Source organism: Limulus polyphemus, unplaced genomic scaffold (assembly GCF_000517525.1).
Source record: "Limulus polyphemus unplaced genomic scaffold, Limulus_polyphemus-2.1.2 Scaffold1080, whole genome shotgun sequence".
NCBI lineage: Eukaryota > Metazoa > Arthropoda > Merostomata > Xiphosura > Limulidae > Limulus > Limulus polyphemus.
In genome coordinates, this window is record NW_013666690.1 from 337,641 (window position 1) to 350,854 (window position 13,214).

The 13,214-nt window shown below is 36.1% G+C and overlaps 1 protein-coding gene across 1 annotated transcript in view; it reads right to left on the reverse strand.

Moving 5' to 3' along the window:
* Nucleotides 1–12,558, reverse strand: part of LOC106462041 (peroxisomal sarcosine oxidase-like) — a 58,826-nt gene extending 46,268 nt beyond the window's left edge. Inside the window, exons 1-2 of the mRNA XM_022389162.1 lie at nt 12,257–12,558; nt 11,375–11,583 (exon numbers count right to left, since the gene is read on the reverse strand). Of these exons, the coding sequence (XP_022244870.1) occupies nt 11,375–11,545 (171 nt within the window). The 5' untranslated portion in view covers nt 11,546–11,583; nt 12,257–12,558. The remainder of the gene's footprint in view (nt 1–11,374; nt 11,584–12,256) is intronic.
* Nucleotides 12,559–13,214: the final 656 nt, after the last annotated feature.

Below are 13,214 nucleotides of genomic sequence, written 5' to 3' on the forward strand. Positions count from 1 at the left end.
ACTCACTTTCTATCGCGCTTAGACTTAATTGTCTGTCCCTGCAAACTATAGTTCCGATCTCTGTGTCTGCTATCCTCAGTTCCCGCCGACCGTAATCGCTGTCTTTCTTTCTCTCTGCCTACTTCGACTCCGTCTACATCTCTGTCTCCACTACTGCTTCGACTCCGTCTACGTCTCTGTCTCCACTACTGCTTTGACTCCGTCTACGTCTCTGTCTCCACTACTGCTTTGACTCCGTCTACGTCTCTGTCTCCACTACTGCTTCAACTCCGTCTGTCTCTCTCACTGTCTAGCGTACTTATATACGATAATACTGCCTGTTCTAGAAACTTCTCAGACTCTCAACACGTGCTACCAGCGTCAATTGACTCCCGCTGTCGCAACACACTAGCGAATCTTCTAGAATATTCATCACATGACCCCGCTGTCGTAACACACTAGCGAATCTTCTAGAATACTCGTCACGTGACCCCCACTGTCGTAACAATATTATTATTACTTATTTTTACCTAATCTAATCTTAAATAACTTAAAAAGATCAGTATTTTTAGATTTTTAGTTACTTTTATAATAACATATAAAGAATAAATAAGAAAAACAATAAATAAAGTACCTACCCAATCTTCTTTTTTCTTGCCCTCAATTGTGACAGGTGGGTGTGGCAAGAGGGGTCTGATTTTCCATTGACATCTATGCAAGGGTAAATGAGAGCACCCAATTGAAGGGGTGAACTGCATTTAGATGTCTCGCTCCGTGGTATGTGTCGCTCAATCCGGAGGATTTTAAGTCTTCTACACTGGCAGAACAACAACACCCTACTGTAAACTGAATGGTTATAGTTATGTATGTGGATCCCATCCAGCAGGATGCCTCTTTAGTGAACCACCCCAGCAGCTTGGAACTGCCAAGGACTTCCATACTCCACTGGAACAAGGGAGGGAATGCATTTGAGAGTCCAGAGGAATGGCTACACTTGAGACAGTGTAATGGGTGATCCCAAAACCCTATTTTGAAAAGCAGACCATACTGATTTATTCAATCAAGGCATGGCAGAGATGGACAGCTATCCACTTCTGCTTTACCCATGCTGTCCATTGGTAGTACGGTCCGGGACAGGCTGATTTATGAAGCAAGTATCACAAGGTTATTGACCATCCATTGATCTTGTGAAACACCTCATTTCAAAGGTGAGTGTGCAGAGCCAAGGAAGGAGCATGCAAATCAACATGACATACAGTGTAGATTTGTTTGTGTATGTAAAGAATACCTGGTCAGGCACTACTCACCACAGAGTGGGATCCAAGAGAAGAAATTTGAAGCAAGGGCCTCTAAAAGAAAAGAAAGCATTAATAAAGACTTACCTAGTGTTATAGCTTCACCGAAGAATGAAGTATAGCCACATGTGGTAGGTGATACCCCAAGGAAGCAGAAACCGTGATATGATGCAAGTGATAGGAGATGAACATCTGAGGGGTGGCCCACATGCCCAACTGCAGAATCTCCTCCAAAGGCTGACAAAGATAAAGAGCAAGAGGATAAGGTGAGGAGTTGGATTTGATAACGGGTAACATGGAACAAAGCACGTCGGGAGGGTGACATGGATGAATAAACCAACTAGATTATACAATGAACCCAACTGGTAAGGATAAAGGGATAAAGATCCTGAGGGGAAGAGGGTTGCCACAAGATAAGAAATTGCCAAGAGAAGAAATTTGAAGCAAGGGCCTCTAAAAGAAAAGAAAGTATTAATAAAGACTTACCTAGTGTTATAGCTTCACCAAAGAATGAAGTATAGCCACATGTGGTAGATGATGCCCCGAGGAAGCAGAAACCGTGATATGATGCAAGTGATGGGAGATGAACATCTGAGGGGTGGCCCACATGCCCAACTGAAGAATCTCCTCCAAAGGCTGACAAAGATGAGGAGTTGGATTTGATAAAAGGTAACATGGAAAAAAAAAAGCACTAGATTATACAATGAACCCAACTGGTCAGGGTAAAGGGATAAAGATCCTGAGGGGAAGAGGGTTGCCACGAGATAAGGATACAGAAATGGGAACCCCTGGAGAAAGCCATGCAGGCAATATAATAACAAAGGCATGCAGCAGGCATAGAAGTCTATTTGGATCAGGATGAGGGTAAAGATGAGAAACAGAAGGAATAAAAATTAGTGAAAAGGAGGAGTTACCCTCATGAGCCACTGAGGTCTTGGGAAGGAAGGAACAATCCAGATAAAGGAGAAGATAGGTTTGAAGGTGTAGTATGCAAGTGACGTCGATAGCGAACAGATTTGATCAATGACACCCGCAGGCCAAGAGGAGAAGGAAATATGTCTTAAGGGATAGGTGAAACAAAGAGCACAACACAATGGCATCAAATGGAGGTAAAGTTAGAGAATGGAGTACCAGAATAATGTCCCAATCTGGAAGTATCAGATGTCTAGGCAGCTGACGGATCTGGAAAGAATCAAAATGGCAAATAGAAGGGGAAAGAAAGACCCTGATGTAACAGGAAAAACAGAAAATATGGGATAGGACTGCCCTATAATCTGATATCAAAGAGATCAAAGACACCTTCTCAAAAAGCCATGTAAGAAACTCGGAGATACTAGCAACAGTAGAATCAGAAGCTGGGATACCCAAAGCCATGGCCCAGGTGCAAAAGACATTCCATTTCTGCTAATACACAGCCATGGATGAAGGACAAACAGAATGAGCTAAATGAGGTACCACACAAGGTGAAAAACCAGATCTCCTTACCAGGAACCAGACAAAACTAGGTGTGAAGATGGAGAATAATGGAAGAGGGACAGGAGGGAACAACTGTAGCTGGAGCATTCAAAGAAACCACAATTGAGCAGGCCAGTATGGAACAATCAGAAGGACTTTGCATGGAGTGTTATGAAGAAAAGAGACAACCCCAGTAAGTAATCTGATAGAAGGATAAACAAAGGAACTTCTTTGACCACTCCTGGCTGAAGGTATCTACAGCCAAAGCCCATGGATGGGGAACCAGGGACCAAAACAATGGTAACTGGTGATTGAGAGCAGTGGCAAATACATCAATATGAGGAATACCTCACCAAAAAACAACAAGATGAAGAGACCACTCCATCTGGTAAACCTGGTCAGGTCAGGAAAGATCTGCTACAAAGTTGAAAGCACCCAGTACATGACACATCATCAAAAGAATGTCACGATTAAGGGCCCAAAAGAGAATATCCGATGGAAGAAAACACAGGGATCTCAATCGGGTCCCACCTTGGCAATTGATATGAGCCACCACTGTTGAATTGTTGGAATGGATCATGACCTGACAATATCTGGAGATGGAAAAAAAAATGATATAAAGCCCAATGAAAAGCAAGGATGTTGATATAAAGAAAACATTTCCAGACAGACCAATGAACTGAAACTTCCTTCTGATCGAACCACACACCCCAGCTCTGAAGGGATGCATCTGTGAACAGATTTCAGTCTGGCTATGGAGGAGGAAGCGGGACACCCCCCGATGTACGAGCCTTGTCCAACCACAATCGGAGATCATCCACAATGTAGGAAGGAAGGGTTATATGAGCATCCAACTAATCCCAAGCAAGGTTCCATTGAAGGGATTGTAAAGAGGTATGAGAGGAGTCATATAAGACCATATCCACAAAACTGATAGAACCTTGCAAGCAGAAAGTGAAGAAGCAGACAGTGTGTTCCAAATGGCCAGTTCCATAGAACAAAGCTGGAGAGGAGAAGGTGGAGTCTGAATGAGATGGGTGTAGAAGAAAACACCCAGATGAATGAGGTACTGGATAGGATAAAAGAAGGACTTCTCCAATTTGATCAACCAGCCCACCCGAGGAGTTTTGAGAAGGAGTTGACGAGTGTGACTCCCATTCAGAATGAGCGAGAAGAAGCCAGTCGTCCATGTAAATGTGAAAGCACAATCCCAGGGCATGAAGTTATAGAGCAAATGTCAGCACCACTCAAAAGAAAATGTATGGCAATTAAGCAAGCCCAAATAGTAGGGTATGAAATTGATACACCACCCCACGATGAACAAACCAAACATGAGGACAAGAATGCTCCAATATGGGAATATGTAGATAAGCACTGAAGACATCCATTTGGGTCATTAAAAGACCCATAGAAAAAGACCACCAAAGAGTAAGGTAAGATTCCATGGTGAAGTGTGGGGTATGAACATATCAGTTAAGACAATACTGGTCAATGTCCAGTCCCCAGTCATTTTGGGAACTACAAACAGGCGGGAGTAAAACCCAAACTGCATGGCACAGGTTCAATAGCATGTTGTTTGAGGAGGTCTTGCATCACCTCGGACAGGAATGGTAGGAAAAGGTATGACAAATCCCTCTGACAAAACTTGGCGAACCCAAACATAAGAGATGAAAGGGCTCTACCGATGAACAAAGGTCGCTAGACGAACTCCCACTGGACCCAAACCCACCAAGTAGTCACCGGAACTGTTGTTGGCATACCATGCATCATCATGAAAATGAGAAACAGTAACAATGTGGGAAGGAGGAACAAGCAAGGGCTGGGAAGGGGGGTCAGGAGACAGGAATTGGTGCCATGCTCAGCTCCAACTGGGACAAACAGGCCACTAAATGAGAAAGGGTGGATTGTTGTTGGACTGAAGCCACCCTCAACTCTAAAGACTCTGGGATTGTGTCAAACATGAAATGTCTCAAAAATGGGGCCCATACAAAGGTCCCGTAGATAAGGAGCTGGGAAACAAGTCCATAACAATATGGCATCATGACCCAGAAGATCCCAACAACAAACCACATTTGCAGAGCCAGAGCCAAAGACAACAGGCAGGCCAATGTGGAAGTAAGGAGGGAGAGGACATTCTCAGAAAACCCTTCACGGTTCCTGTGAAGAGCTTCAGACATGAGATAGATCAAGGAGAAATACTACAAAAAGAGTCGTTAGGGTAAGACGAAGGCGAAAATGCTGGGCATGGATAAGCTGAATGTGAGATTTGGGTTCCAACTCTGATTTCACTGCCTCTGTACTATGTATTCCATTCTCAGTATTTATGTCCAAGATTTTACTTCAGGAATTTTGTACTAATTTTTTTTCTCTATATTATATTAAAAAATTAGTTAAAACTTATGTATATTTATTGCTAAATGCAAAATTTTGTCACCTTTGTAAGTAGAAGATTTATATCCTGCTGCATTTTATCTCTTACTTACATAAAGGTTCAATTTCCTAAGGATTTTCATGCTATATGTGGCATGTTTGTATTGTACTACATTGTATCTAGGGGTTCAGTTTATATTTTTTAAATGGGTTTATTTTGTGTTTTATTACTTACTCTCAACTGTCATTTGTGTATAATTCAAGGGCAATTGTTGTGTTTGTAAGTTGTGTGTATACTTTGTCTATCCAATGCATTATCATGTTGTACATCCAATGTTGTAATTCTCATTCTTATGAACTTTAGCTAGATTTCACTGTAACTTTGAGACTATTTTTAGATTTGAATATTGCTGAAGGATAAGCCCAAGATTGTGATCTGCAGATATTACATATCACATTCTCTTGTAACATACCCTTATTACTGTGAAAATGGTTCTTTGGCACTTTTAGGCTGATTTGCTTCAAGTCTCATTTGTATATTTTCCCTTAGAATTAATGTTCCTCCTATATGACTGTGAATTTTGTTTATCTTTTCAGATAATACTTTGAACTCAGTTCAGTTGAACAGTTAATTTACAGTTTAAATGATTGACAAGTGCAGTTTTCTTAACATTTTAAATTACTTTCTGATACGATATCTGCAGCTTCCAACCAGTATTTCTGCCACAAGTAATGGCTAGACATTGTTTTCAAAGTAACATTTGTTAATAAAAGTGTTTTCTTTGTTTTGCCTTCACATAAGGTCTCGTATTTTTCAGTCAAAGAGTAAATCACTACAGTTGTCCTAGAAATTATATTCACAAGATCCTTGTTGTTCTGGTGATCCGAAGACTGTGTACTTCATCATTTCAACAAAATTTGCAAAAAGGCCCAAAATACTCAGATGCAATTTCAATATACATATATATATATATATTTTACAATATTCACATTGATTCATTTGCTGTATCTGCTTGTTCTTTCCACCAGAAGCTTTAAATATTCAGTAAGTTCTGTATGAAATTTATTTCAAATTCATAAACAAAACGCTTGTTTACTTCAAATAAGTACTGGAACTTATTTTTTGGACTATTAGCCCAGCTGAAGCCACAATGACCAAAATAAAAAACTATTATTATCTTTAGAGTAAATGTCATTTTTTTTTAAACTTTATTGTCCAAATGTCTAAATCTCTCCAGCATACATTACAAATTCTTTCAAATGGAAAAATATTACTGAAAATTCTGCTAAAACTCACGATTCATACATGGAGAAGCAAAGAAAGCAAAAAATGTGTCACAAGGATGAAGAATACTGATTTGTACAGCTTATGTGTTGTATATTTTTATTCAAATACTAGAAGATGTTAGTATCAGCCAAACCACAGACTTTCATTCCTCCAATTGTAAAGTCCCATTGCAACATGTTTGCCAGTGCATTGCCCACATAACAATGTGACATTCTTAATTCCAAATCATTGACTATAGGAAGACAACTAGCTGGTACAAATTACTTATTTCATACCTTATTATTACTAATTATTGTGTATCATTATTTTATATTATAATTATTTTTACTGTTAACACCCAATATCGCATGTAAAGAAAATTATTTTAATACAATTCCTCCTGCTACTATTTTACATTTGAGGTGTTTGATAATGGCCTTTCATGTTTCCATACTTTCCATACTTCCACCCATTATTTCCTGTCTTCTAGTGGACCAGTGTAGCCTCTGTTCCATCTTTTCCTTTTCTCCAAGTCCACACACTATTTCATTTTATTATTTGCAGATCTCTCCAGGTTGCCCAAGGGTTGTACTTTACAAAGGGCCCACTTTCTTGTTGAATGATATGCTGGTGTACCCTGGATTATAGGTCATTATGAGATAAGCTTTCAAGCATGATCCTGTCATGATCCTCACTGTTACTGGTCAATCACATAAGTGTATCCTCTCAATCTTCACATACCACTCACCATTCAAATGCCATATGTTCATCTCTCCACACATCCAAGGTTTTATGCCTATGCAGTCCCATCTTTCCTGACTATTAAGTGTCAGTACTTATATCCACTTCACAACTTCACCTGTATTAACCAGTCCTCACCTTTCTCTCCACATTCCAATGCCAATCTTAGTTATGTTTAATGACCTGGGCCCATTTTATACTCTTAATAGTGGATATATCTCCTCTTTATGTTTGTTAGCCTCACTGATTAAGGACTTAAATCTCCTCATTACTGCTTTGTCTGCACTCTCTCTCTCTCTCTCTAGTGCTAAGAGAATGGACGAGATACGCTTATAATTGCATCAAGTAGCTCTTATCTTGTAGAACTGCTGCTCAAACAAAGCCAAAAAAAAAAGGTTTTGGCTTCTTGTTCCTGTTGCTATTATCATAATATTTATATATTAGATACAACAAGTAACTAGTTAATTTTCTTTAAGGTTTTTGGGTAAGAGCCAATTAATGGGGGAAAAAAAAAGATAATCAACAAATTGTACTTTTCATTCGTATTCTGCTGTGCTGTCAAACTAATTCTAGAAGATATCAGTATGTTTCTTTAAATTGCTGACAAGTTTAATTATAAAAATCAATGGATATTTCTGAGAAACAAAGACATGAGAATATATAGGTTTTGAAATACTTATACCCAAACGAAAAATAAAATAAGAAAAAAAGTCCACATAGTTATGAATATTGTGTGATAAATATATGCAATAAATCCAATGATAAAACAAGTGCCCAGTGGCAAGTCTGAAAGCTAACACCACTAAAAACCAGGTTTTGATGCTTGTGGTAAACACAGCACAGATAGCCCATTGTGTAGCTTTATGCTTAACAACAAAAAAAAGATGAAATACTAATAACTAGCATGTAAACATTTTAAAAAGATATGATAAAGTTCACATTATTCATAAAGGCAATTAGATATTTAACATAATACTGATATGCATGGTGTGTGTGTGTGTGCGTGATACACATGTGAAATTGTCTTATTTCATCTTCTTTACGTTTTATTGAACACACAGAGGGTTAATTACCTTCTTAAATATGATTTATATATGCAAACCATGGCAACACAGGTGACATGTTTAGAACCCATACATCTGGTTCACAACAAACTTTTAATTGGCAATGCAAACTCAGACAGACTTAAGGCTAAAAATAGATTATCTGTATAAGCAAGACAGTTAAATGCTGTACTGCTATAAAGGATACAAAATATCATTTCAAGCAAGAGTGACATCAATCTTCTCTATTAAAGTAAAAAATCTTTTATAGCAGAATGTTTAAGAAAACAACAGACTAAAATCACACCACAACCCAATCCAGAGGACTGCTCTCATCCCCAAAGTAACAGCTTTGGCTACAAATAATAAATGCCTGATGCTAAGAAACCATAGCTATAAACTTAAAAATATCTTTTAGAAATGTCAACAATATAATCAAAACATACTTTCAGATGATGAAGGCTCACAAACCATAGTTCACAAGCTTTCAACCATATCTGAAGAATAATGGCTATTTTCATAAGAAAAGTTACAAGTGAAATTGTAATCACAGAATCAATTCTTTCAACCACATGTCTGTCAATTCCTCCAATAGTCTTTTTATGCCTGATCTGATTAACATTATATTGGAAATTGGTTTCCATGTATTTTAGAAAACATGCAAGGATGTGGTCTAAAATTGACCCCATCATTCTTTACAAAAGCTTGTTCCAATAGAAGCTGTGATGTCCCATAATAGTGTATAATCATGTCCATCAGAATAAGCATGACTGATAAAGAATGAAGTATTTTCAGTTGCAGTGAAAAACCCATAACATCATTCTAATAAAATGCAATTAACCTCAGTAATATGTGTAATACATGTATATTTCAAACATCAGCTTGATAATTAAAGTATTCTAAAAGATCTTTAGATACTTTATACTACCATAATTTATTTCCACATAATATTAAATAATATCTTCACTCTATTGTGTAACATCTAAACTTAACTTGACAGTTAGAAATAAGATATTGAACTAGTGATCTCAATGGAAAATCCAATAAAAGTATAAAAACTCTTCTTTGTGGTAGTTTCTCTAAAATCCAGATACTTTTTTGGTCCCAATTAGTCTGAAGTTACCAAACTATTGTATTCGTTCTGGTTTTAATTATTATGTTAAACACACACATTGAATCATAATTATTGGCTCACCAGTTACCAAAATATAGTTTTTGATTTAAATGTGTATATCATGCATAGTATTTCAAATAATAATGGAAATACACAGATGAATATTTATATAGGGCTCCTAAACAATCAGTAATTGCAATTAAATGATTATCATTAGCACAATATATTATTATACAAAATACAAAAGAAAACTGAACAAGTAATACAGTAGCCTATTATTCTGTGCTTGTTTCAACAGAACAATATACCTTATTTTTAAGCTACCATAAATTTATCATTGTATGATTATGAAGAATTTTCCCAAATATCCTGTATTACTCCCCACAGCTTCATTCATTGTTTGCTTCCTCTTGATCTTACTTTACATACAAGCCCATATGGTCTTAATCATAATCACACTGGAGTTTTGTTCAGGCCAAACCATGGTTGAATGTTACATCAGTCATTTTTTCACCACATTTACTGCATGATTGAGATCACAGTCTTGCTGAAATATGAATCTTGGCTAAACAAGATAATCTTGCTCCTGATGGAATGATATGACAGATAAGAAACTGATTTTACTTGTCAGCAGGCAGGGTGCCATCAATTCTGTGCAGGTCTCCAATACCATTGATTGGAAATATTGTTCAATGGAGAATATTTCATGAAAAACTTAGCATTAATGAATTGGTGGTACCATACTTTAGACAAAACAGTGTCAAAATGTTCAAAGGTAACTCAATATACTTTGGCTATAAAATTTGGACACTGTACAAGGATAATGGCTACCCACACAAATTAAAAATTTACATTAGAAAAATTCAAAGTGCAAGACCTGAAACATCATTAGGACAAAGAGTTGTTACACAACTGTTAGATGCAGTAGAAGAAAAGTCTTCATCAAAATACCACCATGACTTTGTCAACTTATTTTCAAGCACAAAAATCTCTTGCTGATAAGAGGTATAAAGCAATTGGAACTATTCATGAAAACAGAATAGGAGGAAGAACCAGTCAATCTTTATTAGGAACTAAAGAAAAAATATTGTGTCAGTTTTGACTTTCGCTGCAATGATGAAACTTAAGTGGAATGAGAATTTCATTGTCAATGCTGCCATGAATGAGTTTATACTGTACAAGTTATAGGAGGAAGCAGGTCAAAAATAAAACAGCCTAATTTGATTCATTTTTATAACATGAGAATGGGAGGGGTAGATTTGATTGATACTTTCTAGTTATGTACATACCAATGATGTAAGAAGAAGAAATAAAAAATGGAGATGTTGCTATAATTTTCATGCAAAAGAAAAGAAAATTAACAATATTGAATTTAAAAGAAATATTGCTTTAGTTCTGATAAAAATTCACCCATTGATGTGTGATTTGGTGGACAAAATCATTAACCAATAAACTGTGCTCAAGGCCGATGTGTGGTATGTTAAAAAAACACAAGATCAATGTGCAAAAAATGTGAACTATGCCTTCATTACAGGCGAGAAACTCAATGTTTAAGGATATATCATTCAAAACAATAATGTTTTTTTAAAGCCTATGTTTTCTAACAAATAATCAGTTTTCAGTTTTATGTAATGTTTTCTTATAAAATAAAAAATAATGAAAGAAAAGGGTTGTCTTTTATTCAATAAGTTCTGTAACCTTTATGACCTGCTATCTTAATCAGCTAATGTCCTCATATAGGAACAGGTACGCAACTTCAAAGTGAAATTTATTTCATATCCTGAATTAATAAGATACCTTCTCTGAAGGTAATATAAAAAAAAAACTAACTCCTTTTTTGGGGCAGTCGGTAAAAAGTTAATCATAATGATTATACAATAAAATGATGTTAATTCTATAATAATACTAATTAAAATTGAGTTTGTTTCAATTCAAATAAATGAGAGTTAAATGGCAGAAAGTACATATTTCCAGGATTTTCTTTTTAAGATTATTGTACGAGATCATGCCTCTTGTATTAGAGATAAAACATTGTACCCAAATAAATTTATTAGTACTACCCACATATAAACATTTCAAAAACTAAATATGTTTTAATAGGATATCTTACCTGCTCTAAAAGTAAAACTTTCCTGCCTTGAGATGATAAAAACCATGATGTACAAGATCCCATAATTCCTGCACCTATCACAATAACATCATAGTCAACTCCATCAGACTCTTCACCGTCGAAGTCACCTTTTTCCCGTAATGGGAGATAGGTTCGAAGCATAGAAGCCATCTTTCTAGATCAACCTTTCCCAGTGAACTACCATCAACCTAAATAATGTAACAGTTTGTAAGTAATGCATGAAAATATATTTTATAAAATCAAAAACTTACAAATTAAAACTTTTTTGCCAATGCTAAGTTTTATATTACAATGTTTATGTATTAGAAAAAAATAAAAATAAAACAATGTAGTTATGTGAAAGTTAAACATGTCAATTCCGTGCATACAGTGAAAATAACAATAATACGTTTTGGTCAAATATAGACAACTGGGTGCAGGACTCAAGATTGGTTCTCATTTATCATTAGTTTTAGATGTATGTTTATTAGAATCATCTTTAATATACACTCGTTGTTTAAATGGCAGGACAATACGTTGCATTCAACTTCACACGCTGAAGCCAGACGACGCGTAATATTACTCCTACCTTGAATCATGAACAAATTTGTAATAATATTCTGATAACGCACAACAAAAATAAAAAGTGGTACACACACAAGACCTTAAGTTGAAATTACACTTCGCAAAAACGGCAGTTAAAACTGAAAACTTGTATATTAAACGAAGCAAACATTCTTCTAGTACCACTCAGAAAACTAAATAAAACAATTCCCAACAATAACCAGAGTTCAATACAGAAGACATTACGAATATTTAAAAACACAAATCGTTTTAAACAAATAGAAACAACTATTAATGAGTTTATCTACGAATACTTACGTTTATGTCCAATCAAATAAATGGGCTCCGTTATTTAGAGTGGCTCACGCCATCACACGCTCATCGTTTACTCTGCGTTTTCAAGGCTGGAAAATGTCATGTGATCTACAATCCATCCAGGAAAAGGCCTTGGAGCATAACTCGTGCTGATAAAATCTTATTTATCGTTTTCTATATTCAACAAAAATGTTAACGTACTCGTACATAAATATGTTGAACTTTGACAAATCTGCTGAGATGATGAAAGATCGTAAGCTATGATTATCATTTGCATAGGAAAGCTTGATAAAAAATTGGATGGCCTTTCCCCACTGGTGCTGGTACGGGCTCTTTCGGTTTTATCCATGTAAAAGCCGGTAAGTGCATAATTTGACCGAACACCATACATATAATATACATTCCACCACTATATGAAACCTATACTTACTCTTTCTAGTTGCTCTTGTCTAGGGTTACTTATGAGGAGTGAAATTACCCGAAACCCTTACAACTTGGTGAAAAGTGTAAATCGATTGATGATTGGGCGTCACATATATTTTGAACTTTATTAGTTATACTATATGCCGTAACCTTAAAGGGCATGAACGAAATGTTGTAGTGAAAGATAAGGTAAATCAAGTGAGAAACACGAAAAGTAAACCCACAAGGTATGATGATTTCTTAGCAAACATTAACTTGTAGTTTCGGATGGGAATAAGCGTTCTAAAAAAATCGATATATCATAAATGTGTTGTTTCTTAGCCAGAAATAGAAGAGAGAGCATTTATTTCATTTTCGAATTACATGACATCAAATGTTACATAATGACAAATTATCAATTCAAAACTATGTTTAAGTACAAGATTATTGAAATTCAATTATAATTATTATTTTTACTTTAAAAAAAATTACATGAAAAAATGCATTCGGCTCTTGAAAGGAGTACACCAGTCCTTACAGAGTCAATGCCCAATCTAAT